Here is a 26223-nt window from a genome sequence, read left to right as displayed (position 1 = left end):
AAGGGGGTTAGAAAATACAACGAAATGCTTCAATCGGGAAAAAAAAGAGCCCTTACCGCTCCGTCTTGCGGAAAAAAACCCACAAGGGAAGCTGTCTGAACTCTCGCCAGATCCGCGGCGCTGGCCCCGGGCGTGGACGCTTTCTAGTCCCCGTTGAGAGCCGGCATGCTTCGCGATACTTCCGACCTCTCCAATCGCCTTTTTCCGGATCAGCTCCTTCCCCCATCCCCCTGCACTCCACCGACTCGCTCTGCTGTTGTGAGCCGCCTTACATTCAGCCCGTCTCTCGAAGCAGAAGAGGTGTCCCACTGAGAGTGGGTGTTTTGGCGAAACCATGTCCAGCGGAGGAAGAGAAACACCATCTCCTCCTCCCTCATTTTTCCCCCCCTTGTCTTTCAAGGCAACAGAATATCTTCTCCAACAAGACGCGAAGTTTGTTTTTAAAAGGGTGGAGGTGAAGTTTGCTGCTACTCTGAGTTAGCGGGGGTAAGGATTGCGGTTAAACTGGATCGAAAAAGCCACTTCTCCTGCACCAAGAGCGGCAGCAGAGAGTGCTGTTTGTTCCCCGGACTAATTGCTAGTGTTAAATAGTTAGTTGCAGTGAAGTGCGGCGCTTACACATATAACATTGAGGCCGAGCTTTCTTTGCTACATTTTTATTTAATTTCCAACTCCACCTTTTGTTGTCTCCCGCGTCATCCCCAGCCCAGCCAATGGAGATGAAAATTGCCTGAAATAAATTAATGAATTTCCACAGTATGGGGCGGGAATTTTAAAGGGAAAGGGTTTTTTTTTGAGGGGGGAGGGAAAAAGGAAAAATTAAATTGGAAGTTACCCTTTCTGCTCTGCTCACCAAGGTAATGTCAGTTCGTTGAAATGGGAAGGGTACGCTCGAGTTATCCAGGAGCTCCGAACCAGGGCTGGGGGAGTTTGCACCTCCAAGCCAGACTCGGTTGTGGTAACCCCAAAACGGTTGGATGGTGTGGACATTTTCCGATGGGGGGGGTGGTGGTGGAGGAGGGGGAAAGACAGCGGTTCAAATCCCAGTCGCGTTGCAGGAGTCCCCGGCGAAATCTTCCTGCCTCAGTGTAAAAGTTGGGGCATTCTTCAGGCTTGGGCGAGTGCACTGAACGCTGTGTCACATTGTAACTACATCGACATAACTTATGTCGCAAGAGTGATCGGGGGAGGGGGAAGAGCCCAGACCAAGGGAAATATGAAACAAGGCTTGGTTGGGAATGGAGGAGTTTCCGCGCACCTGTCCATCACAGCGTTGGGGCCTCCTGTCGTGACGATTTAATGGGGAGGTTTCCACTAAGCCTTGCCCCTTTCGAAGCTGATATTTTGCATATATTTTATAAAAGCGTTTTAAGCAACGAGCAATAGCCAAGTCTCACTCATGAGTTACAACCGGGAAAAATTTACAGCACTCGAGTGAAAAAGAGACCTAATTATTTGTTGATACTTTCCATGTCGTCAGCAATTTCCGCCGTGCGGAATTTTTGCAGTTGCAGTAGATTTGGAGTCAGCAACCATTAAAGTGTAGGCTGGATTGAATGGTTACTATTTTATTCCATAAGAGGAGTGAATCACTCCAGAAAATGGCTCAATGTATTGTATTTTTTTTAAATTAGCTTATTTCCGTTCTACCTGACCCTCTGGAAAGAAGATGCCCAACTTGCTCCCGGGGTTGCTACCAGCTGCTGAGAGTTGCAAAAGAACAGCACATAGTGGCCCCACCTACAGATTGCATTTCGTCCCTCCCCGCCTCAGCTCAGCTCTCGATGGTTAAGAAGTAGGGCTAAAGGCCGAGTTCTCTTAAATCGGGCCGATCGTGCTTCTCCGGCGTCTCCCGTCGCTGTGGCTTTCCTCTGCCGAAAACTAACACCCAGTCCCGTCCAACAAGCGTTTATAATCCAAAGAGGCCATCGTTACATCGGTTCTGAATTCTCTATTGTATTCAGTGAGATTTGAGCCTGATAGAAATACAAATAGAATGGAGCCTTAGAACGTATAAACGATGAATTTATCCTCTTGATATCGTGATTTCTCCAACAGCTCCTGACACAGCCTTTTACCTTCGAATGGAAACACAAATGTTAAAGTTATGTGTACCAATGTCTATTTCGAGGCGAATCAACCTTCACTATCTTATGCTCCTATTCACTATATGTCCGTTTCCTGTGTTGAGATCTTTGGAGAATTGTTTTAAGTGTCACTCACACAATATCCTCTCATCTGTACACATCTTGACAGTCTTTAATAGGATACATCGCCAATGACGTTGTACCAATCAATTTGTTCCAATCAAAGTTGTGCGGAGTAAAGCCATTGTCTTCCGTGCCCCAATGTAAACTAACCACGGCCTTCATTGCCGCTCACTGTTAACACTGGGAAATAAAACCATTCTGTTTACAGTTCAGGACCTTGGTCTCACATTGGCTCCGATGACCTTCCGACCTCAGTTACACGATTACCAAGACCGCTTATTTCCATCTTATTAATATTGCCGCGTTTTGGTTACCTCTAGAGTATTCCAGTGCAATTCTGCTCCTTGTATATTTAAGGTTGCTGAAAATTCTGACCTATCCTTATTGACACTAAGTGCTATCACCCTCTGCTCGCTGAGCTACACTGGCTGCTGGTCAAGCAACATTATTTTAAAATTCACACCCTTCATTTTCAAATCCAGTGCTAGTCTTAACCATGTATAACTTTGATGATTACCTACAGATCTCCAAGCTACCTGTGTTTAGATTACTTACAGTGTGGAAACAGGCCCTTCGGCCCAACAAGTCCACACCAACCCGCCAAAGCGCAACCCACCCAGACCCCTTACATTTACCCCTTATAATACCATAAGACATAGGAGTGGAAGTAAGGCCATTCGGCCCATCGAATCCACTCCGCCATTCAATCATGGCTGATGGACATTTCAACTGCAAATGTGTTGCTGGTCAAAGCACAGCAGGTCAGGCAGCATCTCAGGAATAGAGAATTCGACGTTTCGAGCATAAGCCCTTCATCAGGAATAAGAGAGAGAGAGCCAAGCAGGCTAAGATAAAAGGTAGGGAGGAGGGACTAGGGGGAGGGGCGATGGAGGTGGGATAGGTGGAAGGAGGTCAAGGTGAGGGTGATAGGCCGGAGTGGGGTGGGGGCGGAGAGGTCAGGAAGAGGATTGCAGGTTAGGAGGGCGGTGCTGAGTTGAGGGAACCGACTGAGACAAGGTGGGGGGAGGGGAAATGAGGAAACTGAAGAAATCTGAATTCATACCTTGTGGTTGGAGGGTTCCCAGGCGGAAGATGAGGCGCTCCTCTTCCAGCCGTTGTGTAGTTGTGTTCTGCCGGTGGAGGAGTCCAAGGACCTGCATGTCCTCGGTGGAGTGGGAGGGAGAGTTAAAGTGTTGAGCCACGGGGTGATTGGGTTGGTTGGTCCGGGCGGCCCAGAGGTGTTCTCTGAAGCGTTCCGCAAGTAAGCGGCCTGTCTCACCAATACAGAGGAGGCCACATCGGGTGCAGCGGATACAATAGATGATGTGTGTGGAGGTACAGGTGAACTTGTGGCGGATATGGAAGGATCCCTTGGGGCCTTGGAGGGAAGTGAGTGTGGAGGTGTGGGCGCAAGTTTTACATTTCCTGCGGTTGCAGGGGAAGGTGCCGGGGGTGGAGGTTGGGTTGGTGGGGGGTGTGGACCTGACGAGGGAGTCACGAAGGGAGTGGTCCTTGCGGAACGCTGATAGGGGAGGGGAGGGAAATATATCCTTGGTGGTGGGGTCCGTTTGGAGGTGGTGGAAATGGCGGCGGATGATACGTTGTATGCGGAGGTTGGTGGGGTGGTAGGTGAGAACCAGTGGGGTTCTGTCTTGGTGGCGGTTGGAGGAGCGGGGCTCAAGGGCGGAGGAGCGGGAAGTGGAGGAGATGCGGTGGAGGGCATCGTCGATCACGTCTGGGGGGAATCTGCGGTCCTTGAAGAAGGAGGCCATCTGGGCTGTGCGGTGTTGGAATTGGTCCTCCTGGGAGCAGATGCGGCGGAGACGAAGGAATTGGGAATATGGGATGGCGTTTTTACAGGGGGCAGGGTGGGAGGAGGTGTAGTCCAGGTAGCTGTGGGAGTCAGTCGGTTTATAGTAGATGTCTGTGTTGAGTCGGTCGCCCGAGATAGAAATGGAAAGGTCTAGGAAGGGGAGGGAGGAGTCTGAGACAGTCCAGGTGAATTTCAGGTCGGGATGGAAGGTGTTAGTAAAGTTGGTGAACTGTTCAACCTCCTCGTGGGAGCACGAGGTAGCGCCGATACAGTCATCGATGTAGCGGAGGAAAAGGTGGGGGGTGGTGCCAGTGTAGTTGCGGAAAATGGACTGTTCCACATATCCTACGAAGAGGCAGGCATAGCTGGGGCCCTATGCGGGTGCCCATGGCAACTCCTTTAGTTTGGAGGAAGTGGGAGGATTGAAAAGAGAAGTTATTCAAGGTGAGGACCAGTTCAGTCAGTCGGAGGAGGGTGTCAGTGGAAGGGTACTGGTTGGTGCGGCGGGAAAGGAAGAAGCGGAGGGCTTTGAGTCCTTCGTGATGGGGGATGGAGGTGTACAGGGACTGGATGTCCATAGTGAAAATAAGGTGTTGGGGACCGGGGAAGCGAAAATCCTGGAGGAGGTGGAGGGCGTGGGTGGTGTCCCGAACGTAGGTGGGGAGTTCTTGGACTAAATCCCGAACGTAGGTGGGGAGTTCTTGGACTAAATCCCGAACGTAGGTGGGGAGTTCTCTTCGTAGGATGGGCCCCAGCTATGCCTGCCTCTTCGTAGGATGGGCCCCAGCTATGCCTGCCTCTTCGTAGGAGGGCACCCGCATGGGCCCCAGCTATGCCTGCCTCTTCGTAGGAGGGCACCCGCATGGGCCCCAGCTATGCCTGCCTCTTCGTAGGAGGGCACCCGCATGGGCCCCAGCTATGCCTGCCTCTTCGTAGGAGGGCACCCGCATGGGCCCCAGCTATGCCTGCCTCTTCGTAGGACACTTCCTCCAAACTAAAGGAGTTGCCATGGGCACCCGCATGGGCCCCAGCTATGCCTGCCTCTTCGTAGGACACTTCCTCCAAACTAAAGGAGTTGCCATAGGCACCCGAATGGGCCCCAGCTATGCCTGCCTCTTCGTAGGATATGTGGAACAGTCCATCTTCCGCAACTACACTGGCACCACCCCCCACCTTTTCCTCCGCTACATCGATGACTGTATCGGCGCTGCCTCGTGCTCCCACGAGGAGGTTGAACAGTTCATCAACTTTACTAACACCTTCCATCCTGACCTCAAATTCACCTGGACTGTCTCAGACTCCTCCCTCCCCTTCCTAGACCTTTCCATTTCTATCTCGGGCGACCGACTCAACACAGACATCTATTATAAACCGACTGACTCCCACAGCTACCTGGACTACACCTCCTCCCACCCTGCCCCCTGTAAAAACGCCATCCCATATTCCCAATTCCTTCGTCTCCGCCGCATCTGCTCCCAGGAGGACAATTCCAACACCGCACAGCCCAGATGGCCTCCTTCTTCAAGGACCGCAGATTCCCCCCAGACGTGATCGACGATGCCCTCCACCGCATCTCCTCCACTTCCCGCTCCTCTGCCCTTGAGCCCCGCTCCTCCAACCGCCACCAAGACAGAACCCCACTGGTTCTCACCTACCACCCCACCAACCTCCGCATACAACGTATCATCCGCCGCCATTTCCGCCACCTCCAAACGGACCCCACCACCAAGGATATATTTCCCTCCCCTCCCCTATCAGCGTTCCGCAAGGACCACTCCCTTCGTGACTCCCTCGTCAGATCCACACCCCCCACCAACCCAACCTCCACCCCGGCATCTTCCCCTGCAACCTCAGGAAATGTAAAACTTGCGCCCACACCTCCACACTCACTTCCCTCCAAGGCCCCAAGGGATCCTTCCATATCCGCCACAAGTTCACCTGTACCTCCACACACATCATCTATTGTATCCGCTGCACCCGATGTGGCCTCCTCTATATTGGTGAGACAGGCCGCTTACTTGCGGAACGCTTCAGAGAACACCTCTGGGCCACCCGGACCAACCAACCCAATCACCCCGTGGCTCAACACTTTAACTCTCCCTCCCACTCCACCGAGGACATGCAGGTCCTTGGACTCCTCCACCGGCAGAACACAACTACACGACGGCTGGAGGAGGAGCGCCTCATCTTCCGCCTGGGAACCCTCCAACCACAAGGTATGAATTCAGATTTCTTCAGTTTCCTCATTTCCCCTCCCCCCACCTTGTCTCAGTCGGTTCCCTCAACTCAGCACCACCCTCCTAACCTGCAATCCTCTTCCTGACCTCTCCGCCCCCACCCCACTCCGGCCTATCACCCTCACCTTGACCTCCTTCCACCTATCCCACCTCCATCGCCCCTCCCCCTAGTCCCTCCTCCCTACCTTTTATCTTAGCCTGCTTGGCTCTCTCTCTCTTATTCCTGATGAAGGGCTTATGCTCGAAACGTCGAATTCTGTATTCCTGAGATGCTGCCTGGCCTGCTGTGCTTTGACCAGCAACACATTTGCAGCTGTGATCTCCAGCATCTGCAGACCTCATTTTTTACTGATGGACATTTCAACTCCACTTACCCGCATTCTCCCTGTAGCCCTTAATTCCTCGAGGCATCTATCAATCTCTGCCTTGAAGATATTTAGCGTCCCGGCCTCCACTGCACTCTGCGGCAATGAATTCCACAGGCCCACCACTCTCTGACTGAAGAAATGTCTCCGCATTTCTGTTCTGAATTGACCCCCTCTAATTTTAAGGCTGTGTCCACGGGTCCTAGTCTCCTCGCCTAACGGAAAAAATTTCCTAGCGTCCACCCTTTCCAAGCCATGTATTATCTTGTAAGTTTCTATTAAGTCTCCTCTTAATCTTCTAAACTCCAATGAACACAATCCCAGGATCCTCAGCCGTTCCTCACATGTTAGGAATGCACCTAACACTACGGGCAATTTAGCACGGCCAATTCACCTAACCTGCACAATTTTGGACTGTGGAAGGAAACTGGAGTACCGTAAGAAACCCACGCAGACACGGGGAGAATGTGCAAACTCCACACAGTTGCCTGAGGTGGGAATTAACCCGAGTCTCTGGTGCTGTGAGGCAGCAGTGCTAACCACCATGCAGCCCAATTCTGTTCTCTATAACATCATTGATTTTAGTTGCCTCACTATTGGTGATCATGCCTTCAATTGCTCAGGATCCAAGCACTGGAGTATTTTCCCTTAACGTCTCTACTTTGCCTTCTTCCTCTAAGATAATCCTTAAATCTATCTCATTCTACCATCTAGAAGGGTAAGGGCAGCAGAATTGTACCACATGCAACTTCCTCTACAAATGACCCACCAGACTGAATTGGAAATACATCACTGTTCCTTCACTGTCACTGGGACAAAATCCTGGAACTCCCCTCCAAGTCAAGCATTGTGGGTGTACTTGTGCCCAAATGTTCAATGAAATCCCTGAGTTTGGAGTGGCCATTTTATGGCTGATGTCCATGCAGTAGTTTGGTCAGACTTCCTGGCTGGATTGCAATGCCTGCTTCACATTCTCTCTGTGTATGTATTTCTTTTTGCTAGCAGAGGAGCTACACAGGCAATTTGTGGCTTCCCTTCAATGGGTGATTTTCCTTCTCCAACAGTTTATTATTGTACACAATATAGAAATAATACCTGAAGGATCACTGAGATATGAGACACTGTCCTTATGTTTTGGTGAATATGTGAATTCATTCCCTTGTACTAAATCCTCTCCCACCAGGTCTGTTTTATTATAAGATTCTTCACCATGTCTTTAACCTTGTTTATAACTTCCTTTCACATTCTAACTGATACTCCCTTAGAGTGGGAATCCTCTTTTTTCACATATGTTTCCGGATCTGAGTGTTCTGTTATTATTTCTAATTCTCCCTTCTGGACCGTTACAGGCCATGATGTTGCCCCCATTGATTTGTGTCTGTCTATTAAATTCAAAGTGGAAAATCAATTGGGTAATATTTCACTGCTAGTGCCCATCCTGGTAAGCAGTGCCCCTTGTTACACAATATTATCCTTGGCCCTTATTGTTCAGGTCATTGCTCAGGGTTGGCCTACAGCCAATCTTTACTTCACATTCATGTTTGAGCTCAAATCCACATTAATTTCCAATCGTCAAAGCAGGAATAGGATAACACTACCATCAATGGGCCTGAGACTATCCGATTAGGTCTACTGCATATGTCTGATTTCCCCTCTGGATTGTGTACTTGACCAAAGGATCATACTGTACCCATTCATTGTAGTATCCCACTATTCTGTATCTGGGACAATAGTTGAGCCTCCTTGTCTTGCAAATGTGGAACTGCTGCTACGACTCCCACCAAGTGCTGATTGGGTTTCTCACAAAGGGCCTTAATGGGATATAGCCTGATGACCTTTCTCATACAACAGCTGTCTCTCTCGTATGGGTGCCAATCTTGGATAGTTCAATCTATTGGTGGATATGTAGGGTGCAATCTCCACAATGGATGAAAGAGTTTGGTTTGATAATTTGTAACCTGCTGGTGGTACGGAACTGTGAGAATTTCCATCTTGGGATGTGGGACCATTTGCTTGAATTCACAGGAAATGCTCTCAATTCGGATTTTGAATTGCAAATTGAATATCACCTTAAAAAATGGCAAACATTTTACAACGTGGCAATTGACTGTTATGAGTGATATGGTGCTGGCCTGGGAAAGCAATGATGGTGAAAGGAAGATTAAAGTGGGGACACCACTCAAAGTATTTTCATTTTCCTCTGAACGTCTAGCCTTCTTTATCATCCCTTGTGCAAGCCAGGCTATAATGGGGTCAAGCTGAATGACCCTGGACGAGCTCAAACTAAGAACTATTAAGTATAGTATCGGTGGCTAAATGCTGTCAATTGCATTTTTATAGCACATTCCATCACTTTAGTGATGATTGAGAGTAGACCAATGGATCAATAATTTACAAACTTGAATTTGTCTTGCTCTCTTTTTGGACAGGACATAAATGCGCAACTTCCAACTTTGTTGGGTAGGTGACAGTGTTGTAGTTGTACAAGCCAGAACCTCACACGCCATTTTTTTCGCATGACCAGATCTGCATGATTTGGCAGCCGCCTCAGGAACTCTCAAATCCACAGGCCAGGTGGGTATACCTCAGCTGACAGAGCAGGGACATCCCTCTGCTCATGTGACTTGGACAGCACTATATAGAAATTGTCAAATGTTTAAGTTCAAGAAATTATAATGCACCAAGTGTCTGCATGTGAGCATTTGGTAAAAATGTTAAGTTTCCTATTTTTGTTATGCCATGTGAATTAATTTCATACATGTAATGGTAAGGTCCTGGGGAATTTTGCTGAACGAAGAGACCTTGGAGTGCAGATTCATAGTTCCTTGAAAATGGAGTGGCAGGTAGATAGGATAGTGAAGAAAGTGTTTGGTATGCTTTCCTTTATTGGCCAGTGTGTTTAGTATAGGAGTTGGGAGGACATGTTGTGGCTGTACAGGACATTGGTTAGGCCACTGTTGGAATTCTATGTGCAGTTCTGGTCTCCCTGCTATAGGAAGGATGTTGTAAAACTTGAAAGGATTCAGAAAAGATTTACAAGGATGTTGCCAAGGTTGGAGTGTTTCAGCCATAGGGAGAGGCTGAATAGGCTGGGGCTGTTTTCCCTGGAACATCAGAGACCTTATAGAGGATTATAAAATCATGAAGGGCATGGATAGGGTGAATAGAGAAGGTATTTTCCCTGAGGTGGAGGAGTTCAAAAATAGAGGGCACAGTTTTAGGGTTAGAAGGGAAACATTTTATAAAAGGGATGTAAGGCGCAATGTGTGTGTGTGTGTGTGGAATGTGAGAAGAAGTGGTAGAAGCTAGTACAATTACAACATTTAAAAAGTATCTGGATGGGTTTATGAATAGGAAGGGTTTAGATGGATCTGGGCCTAATGCTGGCACTTGGACTAGATTAATTTAGGATATCTGGTTGGCATGGACAAGTTGGACTGAAGGGTCTGTTTCTGTGATGTATATCTCCATGACTCCGTGATTCTATAATGGCATTGTCACATCTTGCCCATTATTACGATGTTCTGAATTCTTTCATTTGTTTATTGATGAATGGAAACACATGATAGGATTCATTGAGCAAATATGTAATTTGTCATTGAGTGGTTGTATGACTGTTTAATGCAACATGAAGTTGGGTTTTGGGTTATTGTCCTTGTGATGGGGGTGGACTAAAGGACTTCATTTGTTATGCTTCCATGGTGTTAGTGTATTCTGAGTGAAAATGGACCAGACTGATTCTGAGAGAGTTGGCCCAGCTTCATCCTCCATTTTTAAGTTCTCTTCCATTTGATAATGAACTCCTTTGCCTTCATCCACTTGCATTTCTTTCTACCGTGCCATCATTAGCTTGATGCACACTACTGTTAATTCAGCAGGCCTCTTCTGAGAAGTACTAAACACAGTCACCAGCCTATCTAAGTGCACCTTCAACATTCCAGTGGCTTGATCATGGCATTCCTGCAGTGGTGAAGCCTGTCATATGCATCATTAAACAAATGCCTGGATTTCTTATCACTAATGATTCTGTTAAATTTGAAAATGGATGAACTGGAGCTGGGTTGCACTCCCAGCCGATAAATAAAAAAAATGAAAAGAAATAACATTTCATCTGCTTGTGTACCATGGCATTTAAAATTACACAGTGAAGGTCGGAAAGCTGTTTGATGAGTAAATTATCTGCAAATTTCCCAATCATCCCTCAAAAGAAGTAATGGTGTGATAGTGATGTGACTGGTCTAGAAACCAAAAGTGATAGCTATTGCTCTAGTACACAAGTTCAAATTCTACGCTGCCAAAATGTCAATATTAAGCAAAAATATTAAGCCAAAGTATGAAGATGAGCCAAGATCTCATTGAATGGCAGAACAGGCTTGAGGGCATGAATAGTCAACCTCAGTTCCTATTTCTCCAACGTTAAAGTCTTGTTCAGAAAAAAATGCTTCCCATTAACTTGCCACTAACTTTGTTCAAGTAACTGTGCAGTTCTATCTTCGATTCTTTCCATTATGATTCTGACCAAGCGGTTATAATTACGGTCTCCAAAATGGTCACACAAATCTGATCAACTTTAATTTCTAGAACGATACTTAGATTTTAGAATTGCTTTGTTATGTGCTGTCGAGAAAAGTGCCTTGAATGCAGGACAAGAATAATTGTGCTCTTTGTATCTTTCACGCTGTTTGTATCTCAGTTCGCAAGGTGATGGGGGAAATGTAGGAGATTTGCACCAGATTATGATGCTTGCTCAAAGTGCTGGTGCAGTCACTGTGAGTCGATGGCTTCATTCTATACTGTAATAATTCTGTGAATCTGTAGTAGTTGGGCAGTTGAAATCCTCAGATATTATTGCCTATTGTTTGTGCACTCAGGCATTTACTTACCTGTTTTTCTCCTCTGACTCTTTCCCACTATTTGTAGGTCTTATGTATTTGCTCAAAGTGTAGCTGCCCTATTCGTGTTTATGAACTCATACTTATATGGCCTCTCCTCTCCTCATAACTCTTCTGAATTCTTTGACCAACAATGATACATTTCCATCTTCTTTATCCCCTTTTCCATCCTGCCAGAAAACTCTATATGCAGGAATGTTGAGCTGCCATCTTGCCCCTTTTCAAGCCAAGTTTTTGTTGGACCAATGATTTTTTTAGAATCCCTACAGTGTGGAAACAGGCCCTTCAGTCCAACAAGTCCACACCAACCCTCCAAAGAGTAACCCACCCAGACCCATTCCCTCACATTTACTCCTGACTAATGCACCTAACCTACACATCTTTGGATTGTGGGAGGAAACCAGAGCATCCATAGGAAACCCACACAGACATGGAGAGAACGTACAAACTCCACACAGGCAGTCACCCAAAACTGAAATTGAATCCAGGTTCCTGGTGCTGTTAGGCAGAAGTGCTAACTACTGAGCCACCGTGCTGCCTCAAGCATGACATCATGCTTCCATGTACCAATCTGTGACCTCAGTTGTATTTGATGTTCTCCATGTATTTAAATTTTATACCCTTTATCCTTTCATATTCCTGCCTATTACATTTTTAAATTCCTGCTTCCTCTTTTGTTAAGAGTCATAGTCATAGTCATAGAGATGTACAGCATGGAAACAGACACTTTGATCCAACCCGTCCATGCCGACCAGACAACTCAACCCAATCTAGTCCCACCTGCCAGCACCCGGACCATATCCCTCCAAACCCTTCCTATTCATATACCCATCCAAATGCCTCTTAAATGTTGCAATTGAACCAGCCTCCACCACATCCTCTGGCAGCTCGTTCCATACATGTACCACCCTCTGCGTGAAAAAGTTGCCGCATAGGTCTCTTTTATATCTTTCCCCTCTCACCCTAAACCTATGCCCTCTAGTTCTGGACTCCCCGACCCCAGGGGAAAGACTTTGTCTATTTATCCTATCCAAGCCCCTCATAATTTTGTAAACCTCTATAAGGTAACCCCTCAGCCTCCGACACTCCAGGGAAAACAGCCCCATCCTGTTCAGCCTCTCCCTGTAGGTCAGATCCTCCAACCCTGGCAACATCCTTGTCAATCTTTTCTGAACCCTTTCAAGTTTCACAACATCTTTCCGATAGGTCATTTGCAAAATTTCTGCTTCCTGTTCCCTGCTCTGAATTTACTCTCATGTTCCCATCCCCAAATCTCTCTGCAAGGATATTTATCTTGGTCTTGTACAGTTGTCGTCCATTCAGCTTATACCCCAGAATGGGTCCCAATACCTCAGCAATCTGATGTCGAATTTGCTGCAGTAATAAATTATGAATGTAAAGGTTTAGAGTTAGTTGAAGAGGGGATAGAGACCTATACTCAAGGTACTCAGAAGTAGTTTGTTTTTGTGTTGAGTCCCGATGTCAACTCATTGCAACAGACACTATATACTTCTCAAGAGGATGCTTCAAACCCGCCAGCGGCATTCTTACAGCTTTTGTACAGGGAAACCTACAAGGACATGAGAATCATAAAACATTGTAATACAGAGACAAACTAATTGGCTCTTCAGGTCGGTGCAGTGATATGTAAATGTGAAAAAGATGTCAGTCTCTTGTTAAAATGGACTTGGCATTTGAAGATATGAAGAAAAAAGAAGGTTGTGTGTAGGAGTACTATTGCAATTTGGCCTAAATTTTGGATTCAAGGAGAAGGACACTATGGAAAATAAAGGCACTTGATGTGACATTCCTAATGATGCTTCACTTTTGGCATACTTATAGAGCTGAATAGTATGGAAAAACACCCTTTGGTGCAACTTGCCCATGTCGACGAGATATCCTAAATTAATCAAGTTCCATTTGCCAGTATTTGGCCCATATTCCTCTATACCCTTCCTATTCATGTCACTATCCAGATATCTTTTAAATGTTGTAATTGTACCAGCCTCCATCACTTCCTCTGGCAGTTCATTCTATATACACACCACCCTCTGCATGAAAACATTGTTCTTTAGGTCTCTTTTAAATCATTTCCCTCAACCTTAAACCTATGCCCTCTAGTTTTGGACTCCTCTATGCTTGGGAAAAGACCTTGGCTATTCACTCTATCTATGCCCCTCATGATTTTATAAACTCTATAATGTCACCCCTCAGCCTCTGACGCTCCAGGGAAAATAGCCCCAGCCAATTCAGCCTCTCCTTACAAGTCAACCCCTCCAATATCCTTGTAAATCTTTTCTGAACCCTTTCAAGTTTCACAACATCCTCCCTATAGCATGGGTACCAGAATTGAACGCAGTATCCCAAAAGTGGCCTAACTAATGTCTTATGGAGTTGCAACATGATGTCCCAGCACTGACTAATAAGCATAAGCATACCAAAATGCTTTCTTCATTACCCTGTCTACCTGTGACGCTACTTTCAAGGAAGTCTGAACCGGCACTCCAAAGTGTCTTTGTTCAGCAACACTCTCCAGGACCTAACATGTTCATATTGACAGGAAATTAAGTATTTTATTATATACCAGAACATTTGGCTAGTTTGCTACTGAATGAAGCGGGGAAGACCACACAACATGTAATGGCATCATTTTGTGCAAACAAAATCTTTGTGAATGTACATACCACATGTTCCATAGAGGAGGAATTACAGATAATCAATATATTCATGGATAGTGTCAACTGATGGGTGGTGCTTAATATGGAATAGAATGTGGTGCAATGGAATCCACAATCAGTTGAAGTTAATGCACTTATTTTTTAATTTTTCAGGGATGTGGGCATCAGTGTCAGGGCCAACACTTATTACCCTCCATTCATTGCCCTCGAGAAGGTGGTGATGAGCCACCTTCCTGAACAGCTTCAGTCTATGTGGTGTAGACTGAGCAGGACTGAGATAAACATCAGCACTGAGAGATTTGTGGGTGCTGTTGGGGATGCCTGGGGAGGTAAACTAGTGTTGAATGGGAACCTGAGGGCAAAATCAGAGCCGGGAACAGGAAGAAGAAATTTAGCAAATGAATCCTAATTGAAGAAGTTCCAGCATTTTGACACAGTACTGGTGAAGAAATAGCAGTAGCTTTCCAAGGAATGGATCTGGCGGAGAACTTGCGTGTGATGGTGTCCCCATGAGTCTGCTGCCATGATTATTCAATGTAGTAGAAGTCAGGGCATGTATGGTACTGTCAAAGGAGCCTTGGCAATTTGCAACAGTATATGACTGGTTGTGGATAGAGTGAGTGTTTAAAGTGATGCTCAATTGGCATTTTCTCCTGGGAGATGGAGGTTTATGATCTTTGGAAACATTGGGGAACTGGATTTACACCCAAAATGGGTGGTAAGTCAGTGCAGTCTTTGTGCCTGAGCAGGGTTTAGGCTGAATTTGGCATTGGTCTTAACCACATTCAAACAGGAAGGTACAGATGACGAGGGGGCATTCAGAAACTCCCCAGTTTTTTTTAAATTATTCATACATGGGATAAGGGTGTTGTTGGCAGGGGCAGCATTTATTGTCCTTTCCTAATTGCCCAGAGGGCAGTTAAGAGTCAAGCACATTGCTGTGGGTCTGGAGTCACATGCGAGCCACGCCAGGTGAGGATGACAGTTTCCTTCCCTAAAGGACATTAGTGAACCAGATGGGTTTTTTCTGACAATCAGCAATGGATTCATGGTCAACAATCGAGTCTTAATTCCAAATTTTAAAAATTGAATTGAATTGCACCAACTGCTATGGCGGGATTCAAATCCAGGTCCCCAGAACATTATCTGGGTCTCTCGATAAGCAGTCCAGCAATAATACTATAAGGCCCTTGCCTCCCCCAATACCAACACTTACACCAATGGTAGCAATTTAGTTAGTGCCAGCAGAGACCCTTAAATAAAGCTTCTAATCGTCAAAGTGGCAATGCTGAAATCAGCGGGGAAGGTAGGAGGCAGGAGTGACAGCAGCCTACACTTTATTTCCTGTCAATAACTTTCTCAGCTTATTTTCAGTGGCCTCCAGTTAGACATTACTGCTCAGTTGGCTCTTCATCCAAAATAATAGATAGAGCTGACAGGACTTCATTTACACACTGAGATGCTCCAATCCACAGAACCCCTGGATTTAAATAACTAAACCTGTCAGTTTCAGGCAGAAACCCTGGGGATGTGAGTGTCAATGCACTCAGACAACAATCAAATACAAAAGATAATGACCCAACCGTACAAGTTTAAGATGGACAAAGCTATTCCCATTTCTTGCCCATTGAGTCTGGTGTTGACAACTGTGAGTGAGGATTTCAGATGGTGAAATTAATTAGGAATAGAACATAGAACATTACATGCAGTACAGGCCCTTCGGCCCTTGATGTTGCGCCGACCTGTGAAACCAATCTGAAGCCCATCTAACCTACCCTATTCCATTATCATCCATATGTTTATCCAGTGATCATTTAAATGCCCTTAATGCTGGCGAGTCCACTACTGTTGCAGACAGGGCATTCTACGCCCTTATTGTTCTGAGTAAAGAACCTTCCTCTGACATCTGTCCTATACCTACCGTCCCTCAATTTAATCTTACACTCATCTTACAATATTGCTGTAATGTTGAAAAACTGCAAACAAAGTGAATTGCTAAATACATAAAATGGAAGCATTTCGGAGGTTTATTCAACAATCAGGGACAGCGCTCAATGCCACCCCAAAGGGAAGGGGGAGGGGGTGAAGAGTAATAGGGGAACGCTGTGAAGCCAATCGTTCTTGCACTCATTCATCCAATTTCAGGTAAAGCAACAACTGACCACTTTTCTCACATTCAAAGGCAAAATTTAACGGTTTCAGCTTCACTCATTGGCAGTGGTTGCAGAGAGTGAGCAATCATGGCTGATTCATTCCGCCAACAAAAGTCAAATATTTTAGAGTTTGTTTTATTCACAGTGCGTCACTGTTTAGCCCAGCATTTATTACGCATCCCTAACTGACCAGATGGCAATTGAGAGTCAACCACATTGCTGTGTATCAGGAGTCATATGTGGGGCAGAACAGATAAGGACAATAGTTTCCTTCCCTAAAGGGCATTAGTGAACAGGATGCATATTTCCAACAATCAACTCATAGTCATTGTTAGATTTTTAATTCCAGATGTTAATAGGATTCGGGTTCCACCACTTGCTGTAGCAGGATTCGGGTTCCACCACTCACTGTAGCAAGATTCAAACCTGGATCCTGTGATGAAGCTGCTCTTTTAATAACGTTACTGCTGTCCTTGGCTTTGTTTTCAGAGAGGTCGTAAATGACACAGACTCCAAAACGTGTGGGGTTGAAGGATTTTAAGGCCAATTTGATATTAGCTAACAGATACAGCCTTCGGCAGAAGGTCTTCAAATTTTAAAATAAACACTTGTACAGTGAAAGGGGAGTGGCCAATTCTCCCAGCTTGGCTTTCCTCTGGTTTGGTTTGGTTTTTAAAGTAGTGGAGAAAGCTGCTGGACCCAAAGAAGAAGGACCATGCTGGTACTCTCTCTTTGACGTCTCTCCTGTAAGACCCAATGTTTGGTTTTACCTTTTGCGCTAAGCAGTGTTTATGGGGATTGTTGCAAATATTTGGAACAGCATCATCAAGTTGGGAATAACCTGTTGGGTTTTCAGATAGGTTAAGTTATTCTGTATTCTGTTTTCTTTTGTTTGTGTCCAATTGGTAATTTTGTAAATAAGTGGTTTGATCAGTGGAATCTCTCCTGGAATATCCACTTTACACCTGCTTAAAGCAACTAGCAAAGTTTGGGTTTGGGCTACCTTGAAATGTTTTGAAGGATCTAGCCTGGTCCATAACAATCCGCAGAACGTTACCTTGGTCTCTGAGATAACAGTCCAGTGATAATAACACGAGGCCAATGCCTCCCTTGTTTGGTGATGGTTGTAAAGTGGGAAGCTGGATACTAGACTGAGTGGGATTTGAAGCTCATGAGCTTGAACAGACAGCCAGGAAGCAGAGTGTGATTCGAGACCAAGACATGAGGGAATCTCTCCAGCACCTGAACGACATGGACATTTGCAACAAAGTTGGGAAAATTGTGTGAGAGGGCTAATGTGGAGATTCTTGACATCAAGAATGAAAAGCTTCATTTTCCAGTTGTTATGGACCAGGCTAGATCCCCTCAAAATCTTTTGAGACAGTAGCCCAGACCCTAACTTTTTCTCATTTTAAAGATGGTAAGTGGGTGTTCCAGGAGTGATGCACCTGGTCAAACCCCTCAGCTTTAAGCAAACAGAATTTATTCAAATACTGCAGATGAAACGTGAATGATTCGATTCCCTACAGAGTGGAAACAGGCCATTCGGCCCAACAAGTCCACACCGACCCTCCGAAGAGTAACCCACCTGGACCCATTCCCCTACATTCACCATTTATGCTATAGGCAATTTATCATGACCAATTCACCTGACCTGCACACCTTTGGATTGTGGGAGGAAACCGGAGCACCCAGAGGAAACCCACACAGACACGGGGAGAATGTGCAAACTCCACACAGCCGGTTGCCCAAGGCTGGAATCGAACCTTGGTCCCTGACGAATTGAACTGTATCTAACCTAATCTAACAGAAAACAGAATTTAGAATAACTTAATTGTTTGAAGATGCAACTGACTCAATGTAGCAACTTAACTAAGGAGCTGTTCAAATTCTGGTAACCTCCAATAGATGCACCCCTTGGCAAAAGGTAAATTCAAGCTCACGTTCTTACAGGCAGGAGAGATTTCAGAGTGAGAAGCCAGTCAGAAATCATCTGCTAAAGCTTGGAACCTTTCTCCACTGCAAGCAGCTTCTCTGCTACAACTAAACCAAACTAGGGAAACCTGAACTGGCCGCTCCCCTGCCATTGTTAAACTCGGGTCTTTCCAGATATTTTAGCACCTCTGCTTTTACGACCTCTCTTAAAAAAAATACCCAAGGACAAAATAACATTCTTAAAGTGGCAGCATCATCATATCAATCACGACCTGATTCATGTGTTTGAGCTGCAAGAGGCCTTGTATGCATGTCTGGGGACCTGTGATTCTGACATCGGTGGTGTGTAAGGTGAGGTGATTCTGCAAGATAGGATTTACATGCATTTGGAGAGGCAAAGTTGGATTAAGGATAGTCAGCATGGCTTTGCGTGAGGGAAATTGTGTCACACAAACTTGGTTAAGGTTCTTGAGGTAGTTCGAAAATACTGATGAGGGCAGCAGGGTATATGTTGTTTATGTGGGATTTGGAAAGCCTTTGACAAGGTTCCAATAGACTAATTAGGAAAGTTAGATCACATGGGATTCAGGGTGAGCTTGCCATTCAGATACAAAATTGGTTTGATGTTGGAGACAGAGAGTCGTGGTGGAGAGTTGTTTTTGAATTGGAGGGCTGTGTCCAGCAGTGTTCCATAGCAATCAGTGCTGGATCCACTTTTGTTTGTTATTTGTATAAATGATTTGGATGAGAATTTGGGAGACAGGCTAAGTAAGTTTGTTAATGACATGGAAATTCATGGTATAGAGGACAGTGAAGAAGGTTATCTAAGATTAAAAAGAGTGACAGACGGAGTATATTTTGGGTAAATCCAAGGTGTTGCATTTTGGTGAAACAAACAAGGGCAAGACTTATACAAAGTTGGAGGTGGTGTTGTAGAACTGAAAGTCCCAGGGTTCAGGTACACAATTCTTTGAAATTTGCATCATATGAGACAAGATGGTTGAGAAGGCATTTAGCATGCTTGCCTTCATTGCTCAGATCTTTGAATATAGAAGTTGGGATGTCACGTTGAGGTTGTACAGGACTTTGGTGAGGTCTCCTCTGGAGTACTGCATTCAGTTCCGGTCACTCTGCTTTGGAAGAATATTATTAAATTGGAGAAGGTTCAGAAGAGATTTAGGTTAGATAGTCTGGGACTTTTTCATTGGAGCATTGGAGGTTTATAAAATCATGAGGACTGTGGATGAGCTGAATAGCAAGGATCTTTCCCCTATGGTAGGGGAATTCAATACTATGGGGCATATATTTAAGGAGAGAAGAGAAAGATTTAAAACGGACCGAGGGGCAATTTCTTTTTAACAGAGGGTGGTTCTTATATGGAATGTACTGCGAGAGGAAGTACATTATTTTAAAGTAGGTTAAGTGTGCTGTTTTTAAAGATTTTATGTTGACTAATTTCTGCAGGCATTTGACCTCAAAACAAGAAGACGCTTTGGCCCCTTTCAATATTGCTTTGCTTTCAAAGATGGATAGTCCCACCAATCCTATTGCAAATGTTTAAATGTTGAAAGTGATCCTTGGAGATACTTTGACATTTTTGAATTACAAATTCTGGGATCCAGTTTTCTCTTGAAGTTGAAATAAACCACATGCCAGAGTGAATATACAAATTAAATTGAGGTCATTGCAGACCTCAGAACAAACATAAAGAACTGAGCACATCGCAAACACACTCCAAGGGTTTAATATCAGTGCCTTGAGCCTCTCCTAGTTTAATCTAAACCATATTTCCCTCTGGTTTGTATTTTTCAATGAGCTGTGACTGGGAATTTTGCTCAGTTGACTGGATGGTTAGTTTGTGATACAGAGCGATGCCAATAATGCAGGTTAAAGTTCCATACCAGCTGTGATTACCATGAAGGACTCTGCTTCTCAACTTCTCCCCTTGTCTGAAATATGGTGACCCTCAGGTTAAACCAACAGCAGTCCTTTCTCTCTAATGACAGTGGCTCTAAGGCCTTGTAGGATTATGGTGACATTTCTTTTCATGATTCAACTTCTGTATTTTGTAATATTTGTCAAAGTAGTGCCCGTTCCTTCTTTCCTTGCTTCTCTGAACACCTGTAACACATGATTGGCAATTTCAAAACAAAGATCAGAGATGGAATGTGGCAATTGCTTATTTATCTCGGTGCCATATAAGGGAGTTTTTAAGGTACTATTGAGGAGATCATTGAGATGAAGGCTGCCAAGCAAACTGTTGTGACCTTTTCAGCCAACCTGAACTCCAGGAATCTAGGGAGTGAAAAGGTGAAAGACCAAATCCTGTTATATGGTGATCTGAATTTTCCAGGAAACCAAGTGCAAAGCTGTTGGTTTGCACTTGCAGGAGCTATTGATCAATCCAGCTTTGGTTAGTGGTGTGCAATAAACCCAGCTACATTTCTTGGTTGCAGTAAAATAGCTTGAAAGGTTATGTAACTAATCCCTAGATTATTTAAATATCCAGGCCAGGATTTTTAAATGCACTTAGCTTTCCCAACCCTTCACTAAAGGCAGAATGAAACAAGGTGAGGGAACAGTAAGTATCCATTTCTCCATTCCCACAGTCTAAAAAGATCCACTTGATTCACAGTTACAGACTATTTGCATATTATGTGCATTTTGCTCAAGATATTCCTTTTCTATCTGAGGAAGAAATCTCCTCTCTAACAACAATACCTATACATGTAAAATTGAATGCCACATTGTGTCCTAATGCCCAAATGTGCCTCCATGTTTGGAAAACACTAATAAAGTATAATTAAATCTGGATGATTCTATTTGGGAGAGCCCAATATTCAACCATATTGTCTTAATTCGGTCTCAAGTCTGTCTTCTGGTTGATGCACTGTTAGTTACAAGGCTGAAAAAAAGAAATGGTTTCATTGAGAGCTTCAAACTCACTGAAGAGGTTAAGGCCAAGCTATATTTTTTTCTTTTTTTTCATTCTTTTATTTCCACCACCAGGAAGATAGGAAAACACCCGGGTAGCCAGTGACAAGCAGTGCCCTTCATTTCAAAGGGCAATACTTCCCCCAGTTATATTTTTTTTCTTTTTTTTCCTTTACCCCTGCACTACCGCCTAACTGAGGTAGTGCTTATTTTTTCCCAACACCCATGGTGTGTGTGCAGTTGTGAGACACAGTGAAAGACACAAAGTGCACAAATCTTTATTTAATTTCCACCACCAGGAAAAAAGGAAACACCCGAGTGGCCCGTGACAAGCAGTGCCCTTCACCTCAAAGGGCAATGCTGTGTGATCAAAACAGTGAAGGGGAGGGCAGGGACTAAATCAAAATAGAAAGGCCAAGCTATATTCAGTAACCTGCTCTGAAAACCCTGCTCACGTGTTAACAGCCGTGACAACTCACAACAAAGCAGCTTGGTCAATTCACAACGTTATTATGAAAGAAGTCATTTGCTCAGTTTTCCAGTGTTAAAAGATCCTTGGACTGCATCTTTCCCCCCAAAAAACTAAACACTTCTTTCTTTGGCTATACCTTGCCTATCTACCAAGTATCCTTGAAATTTGGCCATTAGTTCTTGAGTTATATTGATGGATGGGTGAAAATATTATGTTTGGCCCACCTTCAGCATCACAGGTAGTGAAGAACCAGTCAACAGTGCCCTCATGTGGTGATTTGGTTGTTTTGAACAAATGCTGTGATGTTCCTAACTCTTAGTAACAAAAATTTTTATAAGATATATTGTAAATCTGTAAGTAGGGAACTATTTAAAACAAAACATTTTAAATATATCAAGGTACATTGAATAAGTCAATTATGATTAGATAATAAATTGAAGCTAGAGAAAGTAAGCAAGAATTAGAAGAGTATTTGTTGTTTTTAGAGATATTGGGTGACTGGGATTCATTGTCCTTTTTATTTGTTCATGGGATATGGGCATCACTGGCTAGGCCAGCACTGGGTGCCTTCCCTATTTGCTCTTGAAAAAAAAGCAAGACTGAACTGTCTTATTGAGCTGCTGTGGTTGTGTTGGTTGGGTACACCCACAATGCCATTTTGGAGGGAGTTCCAGGATTTTCGCCAAATGACAGTGAAGGATAAAGAAATGACAATGAAAGGCAAAGAAGAAGACAGTTAAAGGCTGTTTAAACATATATAATCTTTATTTTTAAAAAAAGTCAATACAAACTGAAAGAAGTACACCACTTAGTAATCAAAGGACTATGAATTTATCAGAAAGATGTTTTCATCTCCATCCCTTTATCTCTCAGAATCACAATATATTTTCACAAATGTTCACTATTTAATATGATGCAGAAAATCCTTTTCAATGATGCCTAAGTAAAAGTTGAATAATCTTAAATTGCATTTTTAGAAAGTGATGCAATGTTTGTGTTTTTATGGCTTGCTTTTCCTTTCTCTGAGATATCATGCAGTTAACCTGTACATGAATATCCAAACTCAATCAGAAAATGAAGTCCAGTTAAACACAAGAAGTTTCTCTGTTGTGTAGAGTCCAACCCAGGAAACTGCTATTTCAGTCAGGCATCAGCCTCCACTGTGTTGTGATTAGGATTCATTAATGAGAAGTGAGGGATGAATCAACAAAGTACATTTGTCAAAGGGATCGAGAGTAAAATGCGTCAGTAAGTAAACACCAAAATAAAAACAGCACGCAAAGGAATCAGGCAATCTATCTGGAACTTGACTGAAGCTAACTGCATTTTATAAAAAAGCATCTCACTTGATTAAAATATTCGACAGAGAATATAAACTGCTTTTGTTTGGAGACGAGCCATTCATTAAAAAAAAGAGCATTTATAATCTGTTGAAATGAAGTCTTTCTAAAGCATGAACTTTCCTTTTTTAAATGGATTGAGGAACAAATTAGTCACTGAACTGTTCCAGAGCATCACGTGATACCCTGAGAGATTAAGGGGAGGGTTTGGATGGATGCTTAACCCTCTTACACAAACCACAAAAGACACGAGAGGGTTGGCAAATTTACAAACTCCGACCTCAACCTTTCATGAACTTGCCTGCATCTATGTTAAAAGCAATGGATTTGGGGGACATCTAAGTAATGCACATTGAAGAGACAAGTTGGTGATTGTGCCATCCATGCTTGCTACCACTCCATGAACTCCCCAGTGTAAATCTCCAGTCTACAAAATGCTTAAAAAGGACATTTTCCATCATACACTTGATTCAAAACTGTAAATTTCATCTGATTTCTTGAAAGTTGAATTGATAAAATGATTAGGAATAAAATAACTTACTTTACAAGGTATATTTGATTGCTTTATAGAAACTCAATAACCCAAAACGTACAATAGAGTGAAAAATTAAATGTTCTGAGCTTACCCTGTAAAAAGATAGGAGAACATACTTAAAAATTAACATTCTATAGGATTTACAATTGCACATTGGAATATAATGTAATTGACAGCAATAACTCTTCAATATCATTATCTAGAGCCACAGTAACATTACTCATGATTGAACAAAAACAGAAGTTGCCAGAGAAACTCAGCAGGTCTGAGAGTTAACATTTTCAGTCCAGTGACCATTTATCAGATGAAGGATCTGATGAAGGGTCACCACACTTGAAAAGTTAACTCTGCTTTCTCCCCACTGATGCTGCCAGACCTGCTGAATGTCTCCAACAATTTCTGTTTTTTGTTTCTGGTCAGCATCTGCAGTTCTTTGTTTTACATTATTTGGGATGCAACTGGAATCAAAGTGGGCAATGGCATTAATAAGTTGGGTTAAGATGGAACAAACAATTAATACTTAAAATTCCATTTGTACCCTGGTTTAAACAGAGAAAACTGCAGAGTTTTTGAGCAAGTTTTATTTCTTGTCAATGAGTCTCTGAAGTTGTCTTTTAAATTGGGGGAAAGAGTGATCAGATTTCTGAATCAGTTTGCCATGATCATAATGTGTTTTCATTTAGCCCCAACTACATGCTAGTCTTGTAATTTGATACAAAAACTGAATTTGCTGGAAAGGCGAAGCAGATCTGGCAGCCTCTTGAAGAGAAATCAGTTAACATTTCAGGTCTGGTGACCCTTTCTCAGCAATCTGAGCATTTCTTTTGGGTTTTATCTTGTAATTTGATCTTTGTACATCTTTAAAGCTAAGACTAAAATATGATTTGGAGATGCTGGTGTTGGACTGGTGTGTACAAAGTTAAAAATCACACAACACCAGGTTATAGTCCAACAGGTTTAATTGGAAGCACACTAGCTTCATCACCTGATGAAGGAGCGTCGTTCCGAAAGCTAATGTGCTTCCAATTAAACCTGTTGGCCTATAACCTGGTGTTGTGTGATTTAAGACTAAAATAAGCATTGATTATGTAATTAGAAAATTAGACTAGAGTCATTCGTCATCATCTTTGGCTATTAAACAGATTTTCCTTAACTAACAAAAGAAGAGTAAGTAAGACGAAGGTGAATGTTTCTGTTGTCTTGTAAGCCACCATTTGCAAAGTTCTGACTTTGTAAGGGCCTGACATCCTCAATTTGGCATCATTGTCTCATCATAAACGTCCTTTCCTTCCTTCTCATCAAAGGTAGGTTCTGCTTCATCACCATCCAGCTACAAGTCAAACAAATCAAAGCATTGTTACTTCATTGAATTCCAAGTTGGGTATAGATGCTGCCATCTTGATGCACCTGTGGGTCCCACCATTTTATTGAATGACACGTTATCAACTTGCTTTTCATATTGAAAAACATAAAAGCTCAAAATCAGATAGCATCAAATAGGAATTGACATCTCAAGTGTTCAACCTGATGTCAATTTTGGAAGCTACTATAAATGAAGAGCTTTTTAAAAAGAATACAAAAATAGGGAAGAAAAATGCATTTTTAGTAAAATGAAAATATACTATCAGAAAATTAGCCAAAGAAATATAATTTTAAGTCATTGGGTGACAAGCAGAAATCTTGAAAAGGCAGCAGTTATATTAACTGGGGAACAAAGAAGGCATAATGAGAGAAATCAAAAACAAAATGACACATACAAAATACAAGGAATGTGTGAGTTAAAGGAATTTAGGCACAAAGGAAAGAAAGATAATTCGGTGGAGGAAGGAAAGCAGGTTCTTACAAGGCTGTGACCACAGTATCTGTGGTGTTCCAATAAGGTCCCAAACTAAGCATCAGCATGCTGTCTACCAATCTTTAGAAACACTGTTACCCCTTTCCCTATTATTAGCACCTATTGCTAGAGGGAATATAAGAGCAATAATTAGGGTCTGAGAGAATCAGTGTAAATAAAGCCGACAGAGGCTAGAAAGGTAACAAGTTCATGAACCTATACAGAGCTTCATTAGAACAGTGTAAAACTGCAAGGATAGAGGAGTCAGGCAATGAGAGGGATGGACAATTTAAATAATAAGTCAACAGGGAGCTTGGAATGTGTGGGAATATGAACAGAATAAAAATGCTCAACAAAGCCATAATCTAGTCATGGTTTGTTTACTCCTGTGTTAAAAGGAAGCACATGATGAGGGTATGAATAAGTAGCTCAGGATGTCATTAAAAAAAGCAATAAATGTGAGTGACTTTAATCTTATATTGATTGGGGTTAATCAAATTGGAAAGGCTCCATACTATTTCATTTACAGCAATAAATTCATAGAATGCATTGGAAATAATTCTGTAGAGCATGGAAGCAAGCTATCTTTGATCTGATAATGGTTAATGAGACAGGTTTAATAAATGACCTTAAAATAAAAGCTCCCTTGGGAACTAGTCATCATTACATGATATAATTTAATATTCAGTTCAAGAGTGAGAAACCTGGGTTATAAACAACTGTGTCTAACTTAAATAAGGGGAATTTCAATGAAATGAGGATAGAGTTAGCTAAAGTCAACATGTGGATTGATAATTAGAAATGGGAGTAAACAAAACTGTATAG

General features: G+C 43.3%; 2 protein-coding genes across 7 annotated transcripts in view; both read right to left on the bottom strand.

Moving 5' to 3' along the window:
• Window positions 1-2178, bottom strand: part of LOC132830992 (nucleolar transcription factor 1-like) — a 67798-nt gene extending 65620 nt beyond the window's left edge. The window contains exon 1 of the mRNA XM_060848991.1: window positions 57-2178. The gene's annotated coding sequence lies outside the window, so the exon portion shown is untranslated. The remainder of the gene's footprint in view (window positions 1-56) is intronic.
• Window positions 2179-22425: 20247 nt separating this feature from the next.
• LOC132830817 (anion exchange protein 2-like) overlaps window positions 22426-26223 on the bottom strand; it is an 88079-nt gene continuing 84281 nt past the window's right edge. For all 6 annotated transcript variants that reach the window (XM_060848681.1, XM_060848683.1, XM_060848684.1 and 3 more), the window contains one exon: window positions 22426-24894. In XM_060848681.1, the coding sequence (XP_060704664.1) occupies window positions 24814-24894 (81 nt within the window). In that variant the 3' untranslated portion in view covers window positions 22426-24813. The remainder of the gene's footprint in view (window positions 24895-26223) is intronic.

This window comes from Hemiscyllium ocellatum, chromosome 32 (genome assembly GCF_020745735.1).
Source record: "Hemiscyllium ocellatum isolate sHemOce1 chromosome 32, sHemOce1.pat.X.cur, whole genome shotgun sequence".
NCBI lineage: Eukaryota > Metazoa > Chordata > Chondrichthyes > Orectolobiformes > Hemiscylliidae > Hemiscyllium > Hemiscyllium ocellatum.
The sequence above is the reverse complement of the archived record's forward strand: the minus strand, read 5'-3'. Positions and strand labels throughout refer to the sequence as shown.